This window comes from Schistocerca cancellata, chromosome 1 (assembly GCF_023864275.1).
Source record: "Schistocerca cancellata isolate TAMUIC-IGC-003103 chromosome 1, iqSchCanc2.1, whole genome shotgun sequence".
In the NCBI taxonomy this organism is placed as follows: Eukaryota; Metazoa; Arthropoda; class Insecta; order Orthoptera; family Acrididae; genus Schistocerca; species Schistocerca cancellata.
In genome coordinates this window covers 308989262-309015781 of record NC_064626.1, presented here as the reverse complement: position 1 = coordinate 309015781, position 26520 = coordinate 308989262, and the positions used below count along the sequence as shown (strand labels likewise).

Sequence of the window (26520 nt, the reverse complement as noted above, 5' to 3'; positions counted from 1 at the left end):
ATACCAGTTGAAATATCTGTGGATCAACCTACCACAGGAGAGCATACAACAGTTTTATGTCACCTTCCAACTGAACGAGTGCATGCATCCAGATCAGAGGGAGTGCAATGTCATACTGGAAAGTGGGCACATACTACCAAGTTCCTGATAAACTCTACTCAATATTGTAATTGCTGAAATAGCATCACATGCCTCTCAACCCAAGTGGCAAAATAAAGAAATACGTCAGACAAAACATATGTAGATTTGCCTTAGAATCGTAAGTTGTAATAAAAAGTAATAAAAATCAGGGCTTCCCATTGAAGATTTCCCAACCTACACATGGAAGGAGTGGGGTGGGGGATTGGATGTTCCCCTCCAATGCAAAGAAATTGGAATCATAACTTTTTTTGATCCAATGTGTAGTTTTTGAGACTTTTCAATATCTTTGGTTAAAATGAACACCCTGCATAGTATCTGAACTACAACAATGGAAGAATGACCATTTTATAGTTTCAGCAGACACAAAAACGATAGTTACATATTTATAATAAGTGATTTTTTTCATAATTGTTGACTATCTCAGGCACAGACCACTGATAAAATTTAACATATTTTATTGGTATCATGAGACAAGCACAAATTTCTTGATTTACAAAAACATGATTTTAAAGAAGGAATGAAATATTTGGCCAATAAAAACCAGATATTGCCGATAATATGCTGATCTGAAATATTTCATTATATCAATTTATTCCAGACTTTATATGATTCTGTAAGCATTGCTTGTATGAAAATCAGCTTGCTAAATTTACTTATGGGACACAGAAAATTAGGTGCTGTTGGCAAGATCATTACAGATGGAGTACAAATTCAGAGTGGGTAAGGAAATTAGCCTTGTCCTTTTAAAGGACCATCCTGGAATTCACTATAAGTGATGTATGGAAACCACAGAAAACTTAAATCAGGGTGGTTGGTTGGGGATTTGAATGTCTTCTGACTGGCTTGTTGCAGCCCACCACAAATGCCTCATTTGTGATAACCCCTTCATCTCAGAGAGGTATTTACACGCTATGTCCTTAGTTATTTGTTAGATGTATTTCAATATCTGTCTTCCCCTACAGTTTCTGCCCTCTGCAGTTGCGTCTAATATGATGGAAGTTATTCCTTAATGTCTTAACACATATCCTGTCTCTCCTTCTTGTCAGTGTTTTCTGTATGTTCCTATCTTATCCACTTCTGCAGAGAACCTCCACATTTCTTATTTTATCAGTCCATCTAATTTTCAGCATGATACTATAATACCACATCTCAACTGCTTTGTTTCTCTTCTTTTCCAATTTTCCCACAGTTCATCATTCACTACAATATAGTACTGTGCCCCAAACAGACATTCTCAGAAATTTCTTCTTGAGATTAAGGCCAGTGTTTGATACTAGCAGACTTCTCATGGTCATGAATGTCCTCTTTGCCTACATTAAGCTACTTTTTCATGTCTTCCTTGCTTAATCCATCATATAGTATTTTGTTTCCAAGGTAAAGGAATTCCTTAACTTGATCTACTTAGTGGTCCTCAATTTTGATGTTAAGTGTATTGTTAATCCCATTTCTGCCACTCCTCATTACTTTCATCTTTCATCAGTTTATCTTCATTTTACTGTTCATTCTATACATGTCCTGTGATTCTTCTTCAGTTTCAGGATAGTAGTGTCACCAGTGAATCTTATTGTTCATATCTTTTCACCTTAAATTTTAATCTCAATCTTGAACCTTTCTTGTATTTATGTCATTGCTTCTTTGAAATATAGATTAAACAATAGGGGTGAAAGACTGCATCCCAGTCTTACACCATTTTTAAACTGAGCCCTTCATTCTTGGTCTTCCATTCTTATTGTTCCCTCTTTGTTCTTGTATATGTTGTATATTATCCATCTTTCCCTATAGTTTGCTCTTGTTTTCCTTAAAATTGTGAACATCATGCTCCATTTTAAACTGTCAGACACTTTTTCCAGATACAAAAGATCCTGTAAATGTGTCTCAATTGTTCTTAAGTCTTGCTACCATTATCAAAAACAGCTTCAAAACTGCTCTATGGTATCTATACCATTCTGAAAGCCAAACCGATCGTCATCTAACATATCCTCAATTTTCTTTCCCATTTTTCTATGTACTATTCTTTCAGCAATATCAATGCATGATCCATTCAGCTGATATTGTGCTATAGTTATCACACTTATCTATTTTTACTATCTTTGAGATGGTATGGGTGAGTGGGTGATGTTTTCCTGGACATCTGATGAAATGTCTCAAGACTCTTAGATTCTACACACCATCTTGAATAGTTGCTTGGTTGCCGTGTCTTTGGCTGGGAATCTCATTGGCTAGAACTAAACTGTCTTCAGTGATGAATACTGCTTCGAACTGAGCACGTGTGTGGAGATACCTAGACAACAGTGGGATACCAATCTGATTGTAGCCCACTTTATGGCCCGACAACCAGGTGTGATGGTCTGTGGATCCATTTCTTTGCACAGGAGGACCCCTTTAGCTGTTATTCGTGGCACTCTTACAAAACAGCGGAACGTCGACGATATTATACGCTCCTTTTTATTGCCCTTCATGGCGAACCATCCTGAGTTTACATTGCAGGAAGATAATGCCCACTTACACACTGGGAGGGTTTTTGCTGCCTTTCTTCATGCTTGGCAAACTCTGCTTTGGCCAGCAAGATCGCTGTATCTCACCACAACTGAGAATGTTTGAAGCATTATGGGCAGGACCCTCCAACCAGCTTTCGATTATGACGATCTGAAGCGCCAATTGGACAGAATTTGGTACGATATCCCTCAGGAGGACGTCCAGCCAAATAACTGCTTGCATAAGGGCCAGAGGTGGACGAATGCATTCTTGAATTATTCAGTTTGTGAAGCTCTTTCTTTTGAATTCATCATACAATTTTCCTGAAACTGTAATCATTTGTTTGTCTGTACATGTACATCACCTCTACCGGTTTCCGTGGAATTAGAATAATTCTTTCGTGGTGTGTCTTTATTTTTTTTTGTCTTAGTGTGGATTTTCGCATTCAGAGGTGAAAGTTGGTTACTGAAATTTCGAAATTTCGTGAAGAGCTCTCGCTGCAACAGAAAACGCCATTGTTCAGTGATTGCCACCCCAACTTGCTTAGCATATCCGTGACACTCTCTCCCACGTTTCGTAATAATACAAAACGAGCTGTCCATCTTTGGACTTTTCCAATGTCCTTAAATTCTATCTGATATTGGTCCCATATCACACAGCAGTACTCAAGCAGAGGACTGACAAGCGTAGTGTAAGCAGTCTCTTTAATAGACCTGTTGCATCTTCTGACAAATGTTCTGCCAATAAAAAGCAGTCTTTGCTTGGCCTTCTCCAGAACATTATTTATGTGATCGTTCCAATTTAACATATTTTCTTCATCTCTTCATCATCTGCTTGTGACGTCAACTTGTATACATGGTTTATTGTTGTTGGCCTTGGTTTGCTGTCAATTCTGATGAGAACAAACCTATCATTGAACTGTTTGCAATAACTCATTTTCTGCCTTACTTTCCTATTCTTAAAGAACTCCACTCCCAGAATGAGATTTTCACTCTGCAGCGGAGTGTGCGCTGATATGAAACTTCCTGGCAGATTAAAACTGTGTGCACGACCGAGACTCGAACTCGGGACCTTTGCCTTTCGCGGGCAAGTGCTCTACCAACTGAGCTACCGAAGCATGACTCACACCCGGTACTCACAGCATTACTTCTGCCAGTACCTCGTCTCCTACCTTCCAAACTTTACAGAAGCTCTCCTGCTAACCTTGCAGAACTAGCACTCCTGAAAGAAAGGATATTGCGGAGACATGGCTTAGCCACAGCCTGGGGCGTGTTTCCAGAATGAGATTTGCACTCTGCAGCGGAGTGTGCGCTGATATGAAACTTCCTGGCAATATCCGCAATATCCTTTCTTTCAGGAGTGCTAGTTCTGCAAGGTTCGCAGGAGAGCTTCTGTAAAGTTTGGAAGGTAGGAGACGAGGTACTGGCAGAAGTAAAGCTGTGAGGACGGGGCGTGAGTCGTGCTTGGGTAGCTCAGTTTGTAGAGCACTTGCCCGCGAAAGGCAAAGGTCCCGAGTTCGAGTCTCGGTCCGGCACACAGTTTTGATCCGTACAGACGATCGTCCCGTACAGACGATTTGGTGGCGTCAGTTGAAGTGAGGATTCGTGAGAATAGGCGCTTCACAATAACAGGTCTCTCAAACGAATTTCCTGACGCGTCGAGATCAGTGCTTTACAACAGTGTTTCTGAACTCCTAAAGTTTAGGAAACTGTGCTCCCGTTGGGTCCCCAAAACTCCTAACAGAGGACCACAAAAACCAAAGATTTGAGTGTGCGATGAACTTCTTGACTTGTTATCACGAAGAAGGTGACGGCTTCTTGAGTCAGATCGTAACTGAAGACGAAACATGGGTTTCGCATATCATGCCCGAATCGAAGCAACAGAACATGGAATGGAGACACACACACTCGCCTGTAAAGGTGAAGGCCAAACAGACTCTGTCCCAGCGAAAAATCATGGCGTCGGTGTTTTGAGATCAGCATGGTGTTTTGTTGGTCGACTCCATACAATGAGGAACCACTGCCAAACCCTGAGAAAGCTACGCAGAGCGATTCAAAACAAAAGACGCGGCATGCTGACAAAGGGAATTGTCCTTCTCCATGACAAAGCAAGACCTCACACTGCAGGTCAGACTCGCGATTTATTGGACAGTTTTGGCTGGGAACTTTTAGACCACCCAACCTACAGTCCTGATCTTGCACCGAGCAATTACCATCTGTTCCTCCACCTCAAACAACACCTCAGCGGCAACTGTTACAATGACGACGACGACGGGAAAACGGCAGTGAACTTTTGGTTATCGAAGTAGGCGGCAAGTTTTTATGAAGATGGTATTTTAAGATTGGTGAGAGATCTGGAAAATGTGTTGGCCAGGGCAGCAATCGAACATTTTTTGTATCCAGAAAGGCCCGTACAGGACCTGCAACATGCGGTCGTGCATAATCCTGCTGAAATGTAGGCTTTATCAGGGATAGAATGAAGGGTAGAGCCACGGATCGTAACACATCTGAAATGTAACGTCCACTGTTGAAAGTGACGTTAATGGGAACAAGAGATGACGGAGACGTGTAACCAATGGCACCCCATACCATCACGCCGGGTGATACGCCAGTATAGCGATGACGAATACACGCTTCCAATGTGCGTTCACCGCGATGACGCGGATGCGACCATCATGATGCTGTAAACGGAACCTGGATTCATCCGAAAAAATGACGTTTTGCCATTCGTGCACCCAGGTTCGTCGTTGAGTACACCATCGCAGCGCTCCTGTCTGTGATGCAGCGTTAAGAGTAACCGCAGCCAAGGTCTCCGAGCTGATAGTCCATGCTACTGCAAACGTCGTCGAACTGTTCGTGCAGATGGTTGTTGTCTTGTAAACGTCCCCATCTGTTGACTCAGGGATCGAGACATGGCTGCACGATCCGTTACAGCCATGCGGATAACATGCCTGTCATCTCGACTGCTAGTGATACGAGACCGTTGGGATCGAGCACGGCGTTCCGTATTACCCTCCTGAACCCACCGATTCCATATTCTGCTAACAGTCATTGGATCTCGACCAACGGGAGCAGCAATGTCGCGATACGATAAACCGCAATCGCGATAGGCTACAATCCGACCTTTATCAAAGTCGGAAACGTGATGGTACGCATTTCTTCTCCTTACACGAGGCATCACAATAACGTTTCACCAGGCACCGCCTGTCAACTGCTGTTTGTGTATGAGAAATCGGTTGGAAACTTTCATCATGTCAGCCACCGGCGCCAACCTTGTGTGAATGCTCTGAAATGCTAATCCTTTGCATATCACAGCATCTTCTTCCTGTCGGTTAAATTTCGCACCTGTATCACGCCATCTTCGTGGTGTAGCAATTTTAATGGCCAGGGGTGCAATGAGGAGGTTCCCTTGTGAGAAGTGAATGGTAGAGATTACCTGCCATACACTGTACGGAGGCGTAGCGAATATGAGGACACGGATATGGCATTTTTATTTCTTGACACTAGCGTACAGTGTGCAGTATGAGGCGGGAAGCGCGAGCAGCGTACCTCCTGGAGGACGGAGGGCAGCGTGCCGCCCTCGCTGAGGCGGCCCCAGCCGGTGACGGTGGCGTTCTCGCCCACGAGCAGGTCGTCGGTGGCGGGCAGGCAGATGGGCGCGATGTGCGGCGCGAACTCGAGCGCCCGCTCCAGCTGCACGAGCGCCAGGTCGTGCTCGTACGTGAAGAAGTTGTAGCGCGGGTGCACCACCTTGCGCGCCACGCCGCGCTCCACGAACGGCAGTGGCTCCTGCACGCTCGAGAAGTCGTACTCGCCCACGCGCACGCGGATCTGCGACGTCAGCAGGCTGTGAGCACACAAGAGCACACGGTCTCATTCGAGCACGTACGGGCCCGCCTGCTACGGCACTCACAAGGAGACGGCACGATCGTGGTGTCGGGGATTTGTCCGAAATTTTGTGTGGTGCAAGAGGACCCCTAACACCTCAAGTGGTTAAAATATTAGGACGCACTACCCGGAAAATCCCGGGAAAAATCCATCCAAAGTTTCTTAGGTGCCTTATAAGTATAAAATGTTTATGCGTTGCCGACCCTCTGTCTGGCACGGTAGCTCAGCTTGTTCGGTCAGCAGGTTTGCTACCCTCTGTAATAAAAAAAAAACTGAGTTAATGGATCAAGGACGAACTGAAACGGGTGTCTTGCGACGTCCGCCCTGAGCAGATACAACGAACGAAAACGAAAAAATGAGATTTCAAAGCCGGCACGGTAGCTCAAGCCGGCACAGTAGCTCAGCGTGTTCAGTCAGAGGGCTAGCTGCCCTCTGTAATTAAAAAAACTGTGTTAATGGATAAACTACGAACTGAAACGGGTGTCTTTTGACGTCCGCCCAGAACAGATACAACGAACAAAAACGAACAAAATGAGGTACTAAAAAAAAAAAAAGATGTTTAGGGCTCGGACTCTTACGCCAGAGGTCTCTGATTAGATTCCTCCTCTGGCACTTTTTTTTCTTTTGTTTCATTTTCTTTTGTTACTCCACCAATTACTCAGAAAGTTTCCCAAAGCTACATTATCTTTAACAAATTAGTTACATTATTGAATATAAATTATTTTCTTTTTGTCCAACAACACAATTCATGGCGGTGGGTTTTCCATTTTTCGTTGTAAAGTATATGAGGAGAAACATTGGGTTTTTAATCATGCCCCATTAACATTTACGAAAATGTTTTGAGTTTCTGATAATTTTGAGGCAAACCAGGCATATTGAATCATGTCTCGGAATATTGGTGACGATAATTGATGGTGAATTATACAATGATTTTTTATAAATCTTCCCGGGAATTACTTTAACGATTCTCCTGTAACAGTGCGCTGCAGTTTTGCAGGCACCAGAAGAAAAAAAAGTAGCGGAGGAGGAGTCGAACCCGAGACCTCTGGCGCAAGGGTCCGAGCGCTAACAATGTTTTTTTTTTAATCTCTTTTTGTTCGCTTTCGTTCGTTGTATCTGTTCGGGGCGGACGTCGTAAGACATCCGTATAAGTTCGTTGTTGATTGATTAACTCAGTTTTTTTATTACAGAGGGCTGCTAACCCTCTGACCGAACACGCTGAGCTACCGTGCCGGTCATCCAGGAACTAACATCTTATACTCATAAGGCAGCTAAGAAACTTTCGATCGATTTTTCTCGTGATTTTCCGAGTAGTGCGTCCTAATATTTTAACCACGTGAGGTGTTAGGGGTCCTCTTTCACCACACAAAATTGCGGACAAATCCCCGACCCCACGGTCGTGCCGTCTCCCTGTCAGAGCGATATTCATCGTGAGTTGGTGAATAAGGACAAACTGCAGGGAACGGTTTGTCAGAGGATGAGGAGCAAGAAAGTTTATAATGGACTTACGGCCAGAAATGCGATTCAAGGGAGGTACACCCACTTGATGATAGAGATAAGACTTTTGAAAGTGAGTGCCGTAACAGTACTAGGCACGTGGCCACCATCATGGAGTAGGCCAAACGACCATGTGGAACATTCTCGATCCATATCGCTTACAAGCGCACAGGCCTTACTACTTGCTAATTATAGTTTAAGTGCAGCTGCTCGTAGAGGTTCAGTGTGGGTTGTAATTATCGTATGGCAGCGAAACTTGGTAAATATTCTAATGTGTTAACGTGGGCCCGATTTACACTGGAAAAAATAGTTCCAGTTTTGGCCACCAGGTGCAAAATCTGACGCTGTGAATGCAAGAAAGGGATGTATAGAAGTGTTTCCATATGTACTGGATTAGGAACGAGACGTGGGCAGAAAAGATCAAACAAGTGAGAAAGTTGATGTTATTACTAACCACCGCTTACACAATTTGTTCTGTATGAGCACTCGAGACGTCGACGGGATGCTGCATCCATGAAACGACGTTCTTAGCAGTTACCCAGGGCAGTTGCAGTGGAACGTGAGCAACGTGTTCCTTTATACTGGCCTTCAGATCAGGTAGAGGCCTAACATGTCCCTGGTAAACCCATTTTTTAGAAGTCCCCAAAGCCAAAAGTCACATCGATTCAAATCAGGTGGTATTACAGGCCATGCATATGGGATACGCTTGGAGATAACATGTTTGTGGGAAGGTGCGTTAAGCAGACCAATGAAAAACAGACCGCGAAACTTCCCGTGCTGTTGACTGTGGGGTGGACAATTCTCGCGATACTGCACGAGCACTGGTATTACCCGGAGCACGTACTGCATTATCGGTTACATCAACTGCAACCCCGTCAATAACTTCCACTGGGGTAGGACGCCTTCTCTTCCATGTGCCACACCAAACTCACCCGTGTTTTCGAGTTTCATTATCATCATCATCCTTTAACCGTTTAATGACATCGTGTCTTTCCTCAGACCTTTCAGTCGACGCTGTAATTACTGCCGCTCACATAAAACAGTTCCCTAACAGCGCACGGTCTCTCTTCTCAATAGCCATATTATTCACTTGTGATATGGCTTGTCAAAAGATAGCATGCGTGTCATACCGTCTTACAAACAGTGTACAGCGCCAGATTTGCATCTGTTGGCCGCAAGTGGAACTAACTGGTTTTTCAGCGTACATCTGTTGCGCATTAACGCATTAGCATATTTACCACAGTGCCATACGATAATTACAGGTCGCTCTGGTCCTCCGTGAGTAGCTACACTTTAATTGTAACCATCCATTACTTGGGGATTTACCTCGTGCGCGCGGATTACTGGCGACTGCGTCCCGGACCGTCATCCGTCCGCAAAGTGTCACTGGCGAAGTACAGGGCTATTACAAATGATTGAAGCGATTTCATAAATTCACTGTAGCTCCATTCATTGACATACGGTCACGACACACTACAGATACGTAGAAAAACTCATAAAGTTTTGTTCGGCTGAAGCCGCACTTCAGGTTTCTGCCGCCAGAGCGCTCAAGAGCGCAGTGAGACAAAATGGCGACAGGAGCCGAGAAAGCGTATGTCGTGCTTGAAATGCACTCACATCAGTCAGTCATAACAGTGCAACGACACTTCAGGACGAAGTTCAACAAAGATCCACCAACTGCTAACTCCATTCGGCGATGGTATGCGCAGTTTAAAGCTTCTGGATGCCTCTGTAAGGGGAAATCAACGGGTCGGCCTGCAGTGAGCGAATAAACGGTTGAACGCGTGCGGGCAAGTTTCACGCGTAGCCCTCGAAAGTCGACGAATAAAGCAAGCAGGGAGCTAAACGTACCACAGCCGACGGTTTGGAAAATCTTACGGAAAAGGCTAAAGCAGAAGCCTTACCGCACTTCCATCATGATGTTCGGCAGTTCTTAAACAGGAGATTGGAAAACCGATGGATCGGTCGTGGTGAAGATCATGATCAGCAATTCATGTCATGGCCTCCACGCTCTCCCGACTTAACCCTATGTGATTTCTTTCTGTGGGGTTATGTGAAAGATTCAGTGTTTAAACCTCCTCTACCAAGAAACGTGCCAGAACTGCGAGCTCGCATCAACAATGCTTTCGAACTCATTGATGGGGACATGCTGCGCCGAGTGTGGGAGGAACTTGATTATCGGCTTGATGTCTGCCGAATCACTAAAGGGGCACGTATCGAACATTTGTGAATGCCTAAAAAACCTTTTTGAGTTTTTGTATGTGTGTGCAAAGCATTGTGAAAATATCTCAAATAATAAAGTTTTTGTAGAGCTGTGAAATCGCTTCAATCATTTGTAATAACCCTGTATATCTGCACTTAGCTAAGTTGACCCTGCTTCCTCTGCTGGAGACGTGCCTTTGGTGGTACGAAGGGTAAGGTGGCAGTTACATGATCACGGTGTTCCAGCTCACTGCTCTCTTAAATGTGGAGCTAAAACACTGGTACAGAGAAACACTACCACTTTCAATCACCGAAACCTGTACTGCCAAAGATCTTCTATCTCCACCTTCAATTGGGTGTACATTGTTTGAAAGGCATTTCCACCCATATGTACATATGACCTGTTTTGCACCTTATTCCTTCAGGGGTTCGTTCCTGCAGTTTGTCCTCCTTTACCAAAGTAATTCAGTGTTTAAGTTACTCATTTCTTCAGGGTTCGTGCTTCTGTAGTCATGGAACTACCGTTGAGTATCTGGGTATGGCAGCAAGGTGGCGTGTCATAGGTACGGGCGCATATCTATGACAGCAGGATGATGGAAAAAATGGAAAGACGGAGGGCAAGGTAGGAAGGGGAAGAAAAATTAGACGAAGAAGAGTAGAGGAAAGCACTGTACGGCATTAAAATGGAAAGGGGGCGCAAGTGTATAAAAGGAAAAAAAGAGGAACTTCTCACTGTACTACTGATCATAAGACATATGTTGTTTTGACTGTTACGGCTTTGTATTGATCGGTACTGAAATAATGAAAACGAATCGTGTTACTGCTGTAAGAATGCGACTTAGGACTCTCCATTCTCCATGTTTAGAAATGTACAAAACAAAAAAGTATTACTGAAATGCATCCTTTTTACTTCATTATAAAGTCGTGTCGATGTTAGTAAACGGATAAATATATTAACAGCGATGAGGGCTAATCAAAAAATGAGGAAAATGAGAGGATGGCGGCAAGGAGCCAGTTACACTAAGTGACATAATTCTATTAAAATCGTCGCTATTTTCATAAATTTGAGATCAATTGGGACCTGTAACATAACAAACACTTTTGGCTGCTACATAAAATTGATTGTCGTTTCCATATCTACCTCCTTTGACCAAACGGAACCGTTATATACATCACGGTAGTGTTCTGTTTGATTTTTATTTTGACATTTTTCTATTATTCTTTGGTTTTCTCTGTTTCTAATCCTCCCACGCCCCTTTCAACCCAATTCAATCAATGCTCACGATTTGCACGCGAACAGAATCTTGAATGGTTCGCAAGCTGACATTTGTTGATGACCCTGCATTGAAATATGCAACAATTTGGGGAAGGGTTGCACTTCCTTCATGCATCTGCTTTAAGCGATTTAGCGAAATCACGGAAAACCTGAATAAGGATGGCCAGTGTGCTAACCACTGCGCCACCCCGCCCGATGCTCCGCAACTGACGACACCTGCGCGATGCCGTGTTGACCCAATGACATAATCAATGAAAACGGGATCATTGATATTGGACCGTTGATGTCCTTGGTTGGTAACGGCACTGATAAAAAATATGCGGATAGTGTTTGAGTCGATTTAAAAAAAATAACACCGACAGTAACACGTGACGTGTCCTGAGAGAGTTTTGTACATCACGTGAAGAAGTGAGCAATGTTATATGATTCGACCGTAAAAAGTGCATTACCTTATTTAACAGATATCTTGCCTGCTGCTTTTTTCCCCATATCCTGGCATCTGCGTAGTAAATTTAACGTTATAAGAGCTAAGCTACTGAGAACAATGGACAGCAGACATTTGAATATGTGTTTGCTGTTGTGGTCTTAAACCCGAAGAGTGGTTTGACGCAGTTCCCCATTTTAGTCTATCCTGTACAAGCCTCTCCATCTCTGCCACAGCCTACAACAACCATTTGAACCTACTCTCTCCGTTCAAGTCTTGACCTTACTATACATTTTTAACCCCACCCTTGCTTTCGTTACGAAACTGACAGTTCTTTGATGCTTTAGTCCGTGTCTATAATTCTTGTTAGCGATGTTGTGGAGTAAATCTCTTATTCCACAACTGTATTCGGTATCTTCTTGTTTTACTCTTCTAATCTTTGACATTATTCTGTAGTGTTGAGTGTTGTTATTCATAATGTTTCTGAGCTGTGGTTGCCCTCCCCAGAAAGTTGTTTATTTATTCTACAGCACAAAATTTCGAAAGCTTCCATTCTCTTCTTGTCTGAATTGGCTGTCGCCCGCGTTTCACCTCCGTAGAAGTCTACACTTCAGGCAAATATCTTCAGAAAATACTTCCTAACACTTACATTATGGTGGATGTTGACAGGTTCCATTATCTAAGATACTATTTTGTTGTTTTTGCTAGTCTGCATTTTGTATCTTCCCTACGTCGGCCATCATGAGTTAATTTTCTTTCCAAATAACAAAATGCATCTACTACTTTTAGTGTCTCATTCTCTAATCTAGTTCCCTCAGTATCGCCTGATTTACTTTGACTACATTCTATTATACTTGTTTTACTTTTATTGATGTTCATCTTATAATCTTTTTTCAAGACACTGTCTAGTCCGTTCAACTGTTCTTCCAAGTCCTTAGCCGTCTCTGACAAAATTATAACGCCATCGGCAAACAGCAAACCTTAATTCCTTTTCCAGATTTCTTCTTGGTTTCCTTCACAGCTCCGTAGACTCTCATAATGGTAATCAGTTTTTTTTTTTTACAAATTGTAAATAACTTCTCAGCCTCTGTATTTTATCTCTGCTGTTTTCAAAACTTCGAAGAGAATAGCGGAGTCCACATTGTTAAAAGATTTCTCTATACCTACAAACGCTTAAATGTAGATTTGCCGTTTTTCGACTTATATTCTAAGATAAATTATAGGGGCGGTATTGTCTCGCGTATTCCTACATTTCTCGGGAGCCAAAAATCATCGCCACCAAGGTTGGCCCGTACCAGTTTTTCTATTCTTCTGTAAGTAATTTGTGTTAATATTATGCAACCATGACTTATTAAACTCATAGAAGAATATGTGTTAGAATCGATAAAACGCTGTAAGCGGTGGTGGTGGTGGTTAGTGTTTAACGTCCCGTCGACAACGAGGTCATTAGAGACGGAGCGCAAGCTCGGGTTAGGGAAGGATTGGGAAGGAAATCGGCCGCGCACTTTCAAAGGAACCATCCCGGCATTTGCCTGAAACGATTTAGGGAAATCACGGAAAACCTAAATCAGGATGGCTGGAGACGGGATTGAACCGTCGTCCTCCCGAATGCGAGTCCAGTGTGCTAACCACTGCGCCACCTCGCTCGGTCGCTGTAAGCATTTATTTCAATATCAACGTACCTCTGTATGGTCGGGTTTCTGTTTTCAGTCAATTAACCGAGTGACTTAGTTGAAAAATCCATTTCATTTCCAACTCAAGTATTAGTTATAGTCCAGAGAAAAGTGATGGTATGTAGGGCAGTGTCCTGTACCAAAACACACTGCGCAACATAATCAAGGGTCATTTAGTTGAAACCCCGTATCTATCTCCCATGAGAAGTTTGAGCTTTGACTCAAAGGTGCCTATTTCCTTTCTCTGCAATAGTGCGAAAGCGTGGCGCCCTGCAACGTCAACCTCGGGCTCGGGGACTCTTCAAACAGCAGGGTGTCGACACATGCGAAAAAAAGGCCAGAGCTCATGTGCGTTGTAAGCTGTGTTAATGATGTCATATTGACACCAAATTTCACCACCATTCTGATCGACACCACAATGAACGTTTCACACGATGGGAAGGTCGTCGCACGCCCTCGTTCCCACATTTCAATCCTTCGTTTGACTCCTCTACGGTGGAGGTCAGAATCACGACACCCAGCATTGATATCACGCTGTTTTGTTATGGGAGACCGAGGAAAACATTTCACATACACCGTCGCTCAGAGTCGACACGAAAAGGCCCCAGGTCGTGGCATAATAGAGGGCGTCAATGACATCATTCTTCCCCTTGAGGCTCGAAACCGACAGTTCGCAGGGCGGTGGTCACCGGGATAACGTTTTGGATAAACTTTGACACTGCTGACCTCCCCTTCTCCCCTCCCCGGATGACTGAACCCCTCTCTAAGGACATCGCGAGCTACAACCCTCCTGAATGTAATCTTACCCCTTTGGAGTGTAGCGTGACCGCAATGTTTGCTCTCATGCACAGGGCGGACCGCTAGAGCCTGTTCTACATCTACATCTACATCTACACGATTACTCTGCAAGTCACATTTAAGTGCTTGGCAGAGGGTTCATCGAACCACAATCATACTATCTCCCTACCATTCCACTCCCGAATAGCGCGTGGGAAAAACGAACACCTAAACATTTCTGTTCGAGCTCTGATTTCTCTTATTTTATTTTGATGATCATTCCTACCTATGTAGGTTGGGCTCAACAAAATAGTTTCGCATTCGGAAGAGAAAGTTGGTGACTGAAATTTCGTAAATAGATCTCGCCGCGACGAAAAACGTCTTTGCTTTAATGACTTCCATCCCAACTCGCGTGTCATATCTGCCACACTCTCTCCCCTATTACGCGATAATACAAAACGAGCTGCCCTTTTTTGCACCCTTTCGATGTCCTCCGTCAATCCCACCTGGTAAGGATCCCACACCGCGCAGCAATATTCTAACAGAGGACGAACGAGTGTAGTGTAAGCCGTCTCTTTAGCGGACTTGTTGCATCTTCTAAGTGTCCTGCCAATGAAACGCAACCTTTGGCTCGCCTTCCCCACAATATTATCTATGTGGTCTTTCCAACTGAAGTTATTCGTAATTTTTACACCCAGGTACTTAGTTGAATTGACAGCCTTGAGAATTGTACTATTTATCGAGTAATCGAATTCCAACGGATTTCTTTTGGAACTCATGTGGATCACCTCACACTTTTCGTCATTTAGCGTCAACTGCCACCTGCCACACCATACAGCAATCTTTTCTAAATCGCTTTGCAACTGATACTGGTCTTCGGATGACCTTACTAGACGGTAAATTACAGCATCATCTGCGAACAACCTAAGAGAACTGCTCACATTGTCACCTAGGTCATTTATATAGATCAGGAACAGCAGAGGTCCCAGGACGCTTCCCTGGGGAACACCTGATATCACTTCAGTTTTACTCGATGATTTGCCGTTTATTACTACGAACTGCGACCTTCCTGACAGGAAATCACGAATCCAGTCGCACAACTGAGACGATACCCAATAGGCCCGCAGCTTGATTAGAAGTCGCTTTTGAGGAACGGTGTCAAAAGCTTTCCGGAAATCTAGAAATACGGAATCAACTTGAGATCCCCTGTCGATAGCGACCATTACTTCGTGCGAATAAAGAGCTAGCTGCGTTGCACAAGAACGATGTTTTCTGAAACCATGCTGATTACGTATCGATAGATCGTTCCCTTCGAGGTGATTCATAATGTTTGAATACAGTATATGCTCCAAAACCCTACTGCAAACCGACGTCAATGATGTAGGTCTGTAGTTCAATGGATTACTCCTACTACCCTTCTTAAACACTGGTGCGACCTGCGCAATTTTCCAATCTGTAGGTACAGATCTATGGGTGAGCGAGCGGTTGTAAATGATTGCTAAGTAGGGAGCTAATGTATCAGCGTAATCTGAAAGGAACCTAATCGGTATACAATCTGGACCTGAAGACTTGCCCGTATTAAGCGATTTGAGTTGCTTCGCAACCCCTAAAGTATCTACTTCTAAGAAACTCATGCTAGCAGCTGTTCGTGTTTCAAATTCTGGAATATTCCATTCGTCTTCCCTGGTGAAGGAATTTCGGAAAACTGCGTTCAATAACTCCGCTTTAGCGGCACAATCGTCGGTAACAGTACCATCGGCACTGGGCAGCGAAGGTATTGACTGCGTCTTGCCGCTTATGTACTTTACATACCATTTTATGAAATTTAAACGTGATCCGAAGCGAAATACCATATTTATGCTTTTTTCATCCCTTCCTTTTTCGCCCACTCCAATGGCACCGCGAGAGGGGTGGGGGGGGGGGGGGGGGGGGGGAGGGGAGATGCTACATTGATTGACAGACACGACGTGACTGAAATTGCAAAGAGTCTTTCTGAGACCTCAACCCCATCCCCACCCCCCACCCCTCATTTCGGCACACCCTGGGTGCCGCTCGAGCGCCTTTGCTGGGCGCTTTAAATATGGCTCTGCATAGAAATTCTCATTTATGGATCTCTGCCCTCCGGTGAGACAGGCAACCCGCTCCACATTTGCGGCTGCTGGCGCATGCAGTACAAGAGGGGTGTCGAAACACAAGCAAAACTAATGCACGTTGTCCTGAGAAAATGAAACATGAGAGGCTAGGTCATAAAAATTGTTTCGCATTTTTTGTGGCGCGTTCATAAAGGTCAGACAAAGTTTATAAATTCCACGGAATTTCCAGTGTGTACATTTCTTAAGAGAAACAGCAGAGGTCAAAAAATTTCCAAAATAGAGAGAATAATTTTTGCTGTTGGCAAACTGTACATTTCTAAGCATACATTTTTAGCGAATTTTAATTCTGTTGCTCCTACACATTAGCACACACAGAGATCATAGTTTAAGGATGAGTTTACATTTATGCTGGTGGTTTTAGGAAATTAGCACGCCTTTTTTTATATACATTAAAACTCACCACATGTTCTAGGGATAAGACTCACCCCTAGGTATTCATGATAAAACAAAAAGATTTTAACGTAAGCCTACACTATTTCACTTTTACAATAAAAATACTCTTGCTGGATGTTACGAGGAAAATCTGGAATACTGATACGTAACCAAAGAACGTTACAAAAAAAGTCTTTGTCTCCACGTAAGTGTTCGATTCTTTCCTCAGCAGACTGCACGAAAGTATTGTTACAGACATAATCAGCAGTCCATGTTTCCCAGTCGTGGCACCATTCCAGACACAACTGTTTGTGCTGCGATGGTAGCGGCAGACTACGCATGGGACTATAACTATTATAGTCCAGCTGCTGACAAAAGGTGCGGGAGGACACAGAAGGTTGCAGGGAGAGCATTACTTATTCTCAGATGGCAGGTATGGATGTGAAAGGGTTATATTGTCATTGGTTCACAATACGACTTCCCTCACTTGGGACGGTCACACGGTGGTCGACCAGCACCTGGACGACGAGTACGTCTGTACTCACTTTCCCTTGCAGTTCCATATCGGGCCACTGTCAAATCCGAGTGCCCCCCAAATCTGGATAATTCACCATTTGACTAGCCGGCCAAATGAAACCCCTTTCAGACTTAGTCATTTGATGATAACACTGTGTCTCACGAGTTCGCAGCCTCTATGTGTCCATCTACATCTACGTTTATACTCTGCAAGTCACCCTGCGGTGTGTGGTGGAGGGTGCTTTGTGTATCACTGTCACTTCCCCATTTCCTGTTCCGGTACCGAATAGTTCGCGAGAGAAACAATTGTTGGTGAGTCTCCGTGTGAGCTCGAATCTCTCTAATTTTATTTTCATGGTCTTTTCATGGAACATACGTGGGAGGAAGCAATATATTTATTGACTGTTGTAGGAATGTGCGCTCTCGGAACTTTAACAGTAAACCACGCCGTGACGCAGAACGCCCGTCTTGAAGTGTCTGCCACTGCAGTTGGTTCATCATATCTGTGACGCTTTCGTGCTTTCTAAATGAACCAATAACAAAACGCGATGCTTTTCCTTGGATCTTCTCTATCTCCTCTATCAGTCCTGTTCGGTACGGATCCCATACTGACGAGCAGTATTCAAATATTGGTCGAACGAATGTTTTTAAGCTACTGCTTTGTTGATGGACTACGTTTCCTGGGGATTCTTCCAATTAATCTCAGTCTTGCATCTGTCTCACTCGCGATTAATTTTATGTGGTCGTTCCACTTCAAATCGCCCGAACGCATACTTCTATATATGTTATGGAAGGAACCGCTTCCAGTAATTGTTCTGCAGTTGTGTAATCATGCAGCAAAGGGACTTTCTGGCCATGTACTTGTAACACGTTACATTTATGTTGCGATTCAATGCTGCTCCCTGCACCAATCGTCGATCCTCTGCAGGTCTTCATGCATGTCGCTACAATCTTCTACTGTCACGACTTTTCGTATACAACAGCATCATCCACGAAAAACCTTATGGAACTTTCGACGTTATCTGCTAGGCTATTTACATATACTGTGAAAAGTAATTGTCCTAGAACACTCCTCTGGGACACGCCCGAACTTCCTTATACGCCTAAAGAATTCTCTCCGTTCAGAGTGACGTGGTAGAAACTGTTCAATCCAATCATACAGTTGGTCTAATGTACGTTATGCTCGCATTTTCTTTATTAGACGGCAGTGCGAAACTATATAGAATGCCTTCCGGAAATCAAGCAACACAGCATCTACCTTGGCGTCTGTATCTACTGCATTCTGTGTTTCGTGGACGAACTGATCGAGCTGGGTTTCGCACGATCGTTGTTTGTAGAACCCATGTTGGTTCCTACAGAAAATATTCCTTCGCAGTGAACGCTCAGTATCTGATGGTGTTCAGGCTTCCTATATACCGATCTAGGCCTGGTAACAACGGTGAACACGAACTGCGCTGATGTAATCTGGTGGTTCTTCTACCTCTAATCATTACATTCCCGCCGATGGTATGTACATACATGAGAGAAATTACATTAAAAATCCCTTGTGCCTTCTGGATGCTTCAATTTCTTTGTCAGGCAGCGTATACCGCGTCTGCACTGCACGAGAGAGGTGAACGTTTCCTCTCCCGGCCTGCTCTTCTGCCCACGGCAGTCTAAGTGCGAGGTAGAACTGTCGCTGTAAGTAGCGCCAACGAAGCACTGCAACGTCTGATCATAAGACTACTTTTGGTTAGAAATCTGTCACATTAATGAATTTTAACTGTTCCGGCGTATCATCAACCGCCGGCACGTCGGCCTGAACGTAACAATAGAGAAAGTAGTGAGACGACGTCAACCAATAGTACGCTGACTAGGACGGCACCGCAACAGGAGTGGCCCCTATACGAGAAGAATATAAGCGCCGCTCCACGCTAGCTGTAGTTAAACTCCAAACCTACGCCCTTCCTGTCAACTACATCCGTCTGATGGCCTCCTTCTTCTCCCGCCGCCCCTCCTATGTTACCATCCACAATGCCAATTCCCACACCTCCACCCCTCTGCAGGTGTGCCCCAGGGCTCTGTCCTCTCTCCTCTCCTCTACCCCCTGTACACGGTAGATAATGGCCCAACCCCCCCCCCCCTCCCCTCCAGTACACTTCTAGCAATATGCCGATGACACCGCATTCCTCGCCCTCGCTCCTACCCTCCAACGGTCCCAACGCCTTTTCCAGAATCACTTTGACCTTTTTGCTGCATGGTGTAACCAGTGGCTCCTGAAAATCAATCCTTCCAAGACCCAGGCAATCATCACAGGTTGTACCACTCGCTCCTTCCGGCTCCGGGATTTCTCCCTTACTGTCTGCGGCCGTCCTGTCCGCCTCACCCCCACCCTCACCTACCTTGGCCTCACCATTGACCGTCACCTCACCTGGATCCCTCATCTCCGCTCCGTTCAATCCAAAGCCCACAACCGCCTCCGACTCCTCAAACTCCTCTCTGGCCGGACATGGTGGTTGCACCCCTCTACCATCCTCCACACCTACAAATCCTTAATCCGTCCCATCCTCTGTTATGCCAGTCCCGCCTGGATATCTGCCCCCTCCCCCTCTCCCCAAATTCTATAAGTCCCTCCAGATCCTTGAGCGTCATGCACTCTGCCTCGCCTTCCGTATATGCCTCCTGTCCCCCATGCGGATCCTCTATAACCTCATTCCTTTACTCCATTTGTTTCTATTCTTCGAACATATCCGCATACTCTACACCTCCCGCCTCCTTGATCCCCCTCACCCCCTGGTTGCTCCTCTCCTCTCCCATCCCCACCCCCTGCCACGTCTTCACTGTTGTGTCCCCCGTACCCTCCATCACTACGCCCTTCGTCTCCTTTCCCAAGGTGGCTTCTATCAACTCCCCCTCCCAGATGATGCCCTCTCTCCCTCCATTTATCACTCCTATCAACTCTGATCCTCACCCCCCCTCCTTTCCTCCGTCCTTTCCCTGGGCTCCCTCTTCCCCCCCTTCCATCCTGTGTTTTCTCCCCGTCTAACCTCTCCCTACCTCCCTTCTTCCCCCCCCCCCCCCGAGTCCTTTTGTATTCCCCTCCTCTGCCTTCCCCACTCCCTGTCGCGTCTGCTCAGCGCCCCCCACCCCTCTTATAGGTCCTAATCCTCCACTGGCTACTTTCCCCCCTGCCCCATTCACTTTTCCTCTCCTTCCCCCTTTTTTTATTTTCCCATCATCTGTCCAGTTTCCCCCCACCTATTCTCGGCTGTGGTATGTCATATTTGTGCCAACTTTTTAGTGTAGTGTTTAAGTGAGTGTTCAGTGTTGTACGTCTTTCCAAAGTGTTGCGAACAGAAATCATGCTGTCGCTACGTGTGAATTTTATATCTCTTGCGAACAGAAACCAGACTGTCGCCGTGTTTTTTAATTGTCTGTATACTATTTTTCTGCTTCCTGTGTATTTTATTACCATCATCAACCCTTTGTTTCATGTTTTAAGTTCCACAATTTTCCGCCACGTTACCTTTAAGTCACCGATTTTATCGCCAACTTTTATTATTTATTATCTTCATCTTTTTAAAAGAAATTCTGTAGGCTGAAGAGCGGCGTACTAAGCTGCTGCCAACCCGCCCCCTTCAGGGGGAATCGAAACTCAACAAAGAAAAAAAAAACTAGCTTTAGTCTCACTAGAAGACGGGCAGTAGAAGAGCCGCACTAGAAGGCGAGCCGTGATCCAAACGATTTAGACGTGACTTGTGATCTCAGTTAACTGCTCGCATCGAAATTGTATATATCTAAGGACATTGATTGTTCGCATGTCGCCAATTGTTTGCGATGCCTCTTTGTAAAAAGGTAAAGTTAAGTGTTGTCAGTTCAGTTTACTATAATAAGCTCCATTAATATGATTTGCTTGAATTGCGTCTAGCTATAAGAGAAAACAGCTTCCTAGGCGCCCTATTGTAGACGAGAGTGCCGGTCACGACACCTTCCACAGTTATATCTGGCTACCAGTGACCCCTTTCTGTAGCGAGGTCGGTAACACGAATCTGTGCAGCAGAGCGCGACTCGAGAGTAGACGGTTCGAATTATGGAGGTGGGAAAAACTTCCACCGCCAGTGTTTGGCCGTCAGGTGAAGGAAATGTGGTAGGGTGAAGCTACTGGCCACCAGATTTTGTACCAGTGTCCTTGATTAAATTACAAACCTCTTGCCGGTGACACATAGACCCAGTTGACGTTGACCCGCCCATCGGATGGGGACGTTAAGCTCGGCGCTATTCGAAAGGAGCAGGCAATGTGCCGGCATCGAGATGCACCCTCTCCATTCTCTCATCATCGTGCAACACAAACATGACACATGGCACCACACTACACACTCGCGCATTGCAGCAACCTACACGGAAAAGATATAGTTAACATACGACTGTCACACACCGCGATGAAAGGGGCGTTTGTGCACGGAGGAAGAAAACCTTTCCGACTTGGTCTATGTCTTCTAGCCAACAGCCCCATACAATTTTTTCTTTCTTGATTGAAGTCATTTCCGGGTGTAGGATGTTTTTATTTTACTTCATGCTTTTGTTATTAGATAATTTCGCCCCCTTGGGGTAGTTTCAAGCTACCTGTTGATAAGACAGTATCACAGGTTAAAGCAGCTTTAAGAACGAAATAAATAAAATAAAAAATGTACCTAATATTTATATACTCCTCCGCTGTTTGTGTCACAGTGAAAAACTGTGGTCACTTAGCATCTTCCACACACTTGTGAGGAGGAAGATCCATCAAACGGCATCCTTAATAAATATCTCCTATGGTCATGGTGGCAAGGATCACAACCTGCATATACAGTACGTCACTATTTAGATGTTATGGCACAACAGCTGTTTACTGTGACACAAGCAGTAGAGGTTAGCAAACATTTTTATGTTAATTTCTGATTTTGTTTTATCTGTTCTTTAAGTTGCTGAAACTTTTGATATTGTTTTACTACAAGATAGTTTGAAAATGTCGAAGGGGGTGAAATGAGCTAATAGAAAGAGTACGACATATTCTTTATTTAAAAAATAAAAACAACTGACTCAGGAAAATGACAACCGTCAAGAAATTCGCAGCGGCTTTGGGCCCATGTATATAAAAACTATCGATTCTTTCTTTTTAGCTATCAATGTGGATTAATTATTCGTTAATTTTACCTTTTTCTTTTTTTGTCGGAGGGACTGGGGGTGGGGGCGGTTCAAAAGGGGGGAAGGGCCAAACAATCGTAGCGAGTTTCCTTTACGTTGTGTCAGAACCTGTCAGCAATAGCTTGTGCCGTAAGCAGGGGACTCGTGTACTAGGAATCACTGGTGTCAGACATGATGGTTTTTATAAGATTGCAGAGCTGAAGGAAACCAAGTGGCGTACTCACTCGTCGACGCAGTGGCCAGCGGTGGCGATCCAGTTCTCGTTAAGCAGCGCGCCGCCGCAGCGGTGGGTACTCGAGAATCCGAAGAACGACGTCCGGCGCACCGACACCTGCGAAAGACGCCGGTATTAAAGAGTTGACGACGCGATTTGCTTATAGCTACCACACTAGAAGATGCTGGGGTACATTAACAGGACATACACTACTGGTCATTGAAATTGCTACACTAAGAAGAAATGCAGATCATAAGCGGGTATTCAATTGACAAATATATTATACTAGAACTGACATGTGATTACATTTTCACGCAATTTGGGTGCATAGATCCTGAGAAATCAGAGCTTGGATGGTATGTACAGCTACAGCTGCCCATGCAGCTTCAACACGATACCACAGTTTATCAAGAGTAGTGACTGCCGTGTTGTGACGAGCCAGTTGCTCGGCCACCATTGACCAGACGTTTTCAATTGATGAAAGATCTGGAGAGTGTGCTGGCCAGGGCAGCAGTCGAACACTTTCTTTATCCAGAAAGGCCCGCACAGGACCTGCAACATGCGGTCGCGCGCTATCCTGCTGAAATGTAGGGATTCGCAGGGATCGTATGAAGGGTAGAGCCACGGGTCGTAACACATCTGAAATGTAGCGTCCGCTGTTCAAAGTGCCGTCAATCCGAACAAGAGGTGACCGAGACTTGTAACCAATGGCACCCCGTACCATCACGCCGGGTGATATACCAGTATGGCGATGACGAATACACGCTTCCATTGTGCGTTCACCGCGATGTCGCCAAACACGGATGCGACCATCATGATGCTGTAAACAGAACCTCGATTCATCTGAAAAAATGACGTTTTGCTATTCGAGCACTTAGGTTCGTCATTGAGTACATCATTGCAGGCGCTCCTGTCTGTGATGCAGCGTCAAGGGTAACCGCTGCCATGGTCTCCGAGCTGATAGTCCATGCTGCTGCAAACGTCGTCGAACTGTTCGTGCAGATGGTTGTTGTATTGCAAACGTCCCCATCTGCTGACTCAGGGATCGAGACATGGCTGCACGATCCGTTACAGCCATGCGGATAAGATGCCTGTCATCTCGACTGCTAGTGATACGAGGCCATTGGGATCGAGCACGGCGTTCTGTATTACCCTCCTGAACCCACTGATTCCATATTCCGCTAGCAGTCATTGGATCTCGACCAACGGGAGCAGCAATGTCGCGATACGATAAACGGCAATCGCGGTAGGCTACAATCCGACCTTTATCAAAGTCGCAAATGTGATGGTACGCATTTCTCCTCCTTACACGAGGCATCACAACAACGTTTCACGAGACAACGCCGGTCAACTGCTGTTTGTGTATGAGAAATCTGTTGGAAACTGTCCTCGTATCAGCACGTTGTAGGTGTCGCCACCGGCGCCAACCTTTGTGAATGCTCTGAAAAGCTAATCATTTGAATGTCACAGCATCTTCTTCCTGTTGGTTAAATTTCGCGACTGTAGCACGTCATCTTCGTGGTGTAGCAATTTTAATGACCAGTAGTGTATTTAAGGTTTATATCACATCGACAACAGTGCGTAAGTGACTGAAGATGGAGCCATAGTTGCTTCAAAATCGATACCACATAAATTAAAACAATTAACATAGCTGAGCAGAAGAAAAGTAGTAAGAAAATAGTCTTTCTTTTCCATAAAAAAAGATCTTGCTGTTACCTTAGCCATGCTCCCTACAGTCCTGACGTGAGTCTGCCACCCTCACAATTACTCTCAAGGTTGAATCAACTCGTACATGGACGTCGTTTGTCTATTCTGGAAGAACTTGCTCCCACCACTACCACAACCATTCGACAAAGGGACACGGATGGTGTATAGTACGGAATTACGAACTCCCATACTGAGAGTTTTGAAGGTAGACCGAGTTGTAAGCTTCTCCGAAGATCACTTTGCCAGATTTATTTCCTGCAGTTTAAATTTGGAGCGTTTTATATCCGGGATTCACTAATTATAACGTCCAGGATTGCTCAAGTGTCACTGTTGAAATAGCCCTGTTGCTGTAACCTAAAGCACAGTTTACTCCGGACGATTGACAGATATTCTAAGAAAAATGTTGAAGCTGTCCTTTCGTAATTTAAGGATCGCTTATCGGAAGTGCGTGATAAGTGGTTGAGAAGAGCGCCTTCCTAGAAGCCCCTGAGACAGCTCTGTTTAGGAAGTACGCCCCCGTGTGGATCTGTCTGGCTATAACGTAGAACAATAATATAAACCTCTGATATGTCAGCTGCAACTTAGTCATATCTCCTTATACTCATGTAGTTTCCTATGGCTATAAACGTGCTAACCTTTCATTGCCAAACATCCGTGTTTTTCTGTGCTTCATGCGTTTTTATGTCAGATACTTCATTTATACCCTAGGCAAGACAATCAACCGAGATGAGTCCTACTTAGGTGGCTTTAATTGCTTCTGTTATCTGCTTCGCTGAGGGGTTATCGAACTCGCCTAACGACGATCCTGCTATTATTATGGGTCTTGTATTTGGTGAACAATCAGGTCTCATCAACCAACAATTTTTTCAAGTTAACTAAGAAGAAATACACCAATATAAGGACAGAAATGGAAAAACTTATGGAAATTCTGGCTTATGAGGAAGATCGACTTTACTCCAAGAAAAAGACGTATTGAAGCAGGATTCTTCAAAAAGATATCCATACGCCACTGTAGGAAAACGTTTCAACATTTGTGTGTTGCGACTTGCTGATTTCCTTGTAACTGATGGATAACTGATAACGTTGCAAAACGTGGGTTAATACTACGGTTGTGATAAGGAAGCGCTCCAGCGAATTGCTGATAGCTTTTATGCCTACATACCGGATGTACTTTATTGTGCAATATATATGCTGGTTTTCTTTTTTACGTTGTCCGTAGTGTCTATATGCAGACATCATATGATACACGTGTGTTTCCATCTTTTCCAGGTAACTGATAGTCTGATCACCTATTCCAAGAAATTAGTCTCTTCGAAAATACAGAATAACGCCAGTATTTTGTTACAATTTTAATCGGACTGTTATATCATCAGAATTTCGCAAGATCGTTGTAGTATATGCCAGACAGTTACTATAGTGCGGGTTTTGGCGGGTCAGTTCAGTGGCTTAACCCCCCTTCCTCGTAGGACTTTCCGTTACATCCAACGTAAGTTCCACCTCCGGAAATATGCTGTGTATGTAAAACATTCCTATTTCGACAGCAGTTCTCATTCCGCTCTAAACTATAAGGTTTCCTACAAGTAGCTGGTTTATCAGGTTTTGAGATCGGAGAAAGCCAAGAAACATTCGCCTCTAATGGAAGTGCCTTAAAACAAAAGAAATTCCAGTGCTGGAAAATCTAAGACAACTGTGACTTTTCTCCATATGAAATCGTGAAGACGTGTTATCCGCGTTGTGATAGACGAGCTCTTTTCAGTAGAACATAAACGTTTTGAGGGGAATGTAATTTATGCGGTATTTACCTACTGGGAAGGGAGCTAGACTAATTACAGTTCTAGTCATTGTACTTTATAAGGAATTTGCACAGTCCGTGAATGATATTCTAGACAAAAGCAGTCACGTCAACAGTGATTCTAATTGGGCGTGAAACGAAGGCGCAATGGAATCTGACGACAATTTTGATAATCTACCGATTGTAACGATAGACAGGGAAGCGTGACACATGTCTACGTCTACGTCTGTGGACCACAAGCAAGCTGTGCG

At 44.5% G+C, this 26520-nt stretch overlaps 1 protein-coding gene across 1 annotated transcript in view; it reads right to left on the bottom strand.

The window, feature by feature from the left end:
* Nucleotides 1-26520, bottom strand: part of LOC126173147 (serine proteinase stubble) — a 538296-nt gene that overhangs the window by 18060 nt on the left and 493716 nt on the right. Inside the window, exons 7-8 of the mRNA XM_049920937.1 lie at nt 22781-22887; nt 6165-6462 (exon numbers count right to left, since the gene is read on the bottom strand). Coding sequence (XP_049776894.1) covers nt 6165-6462; nt 22781-22887 — 405 coding nt within the window. The remainder of the gene's footprint in view (nt 1-6164; nt 6463-22780; nt 22888-26520) is intronic.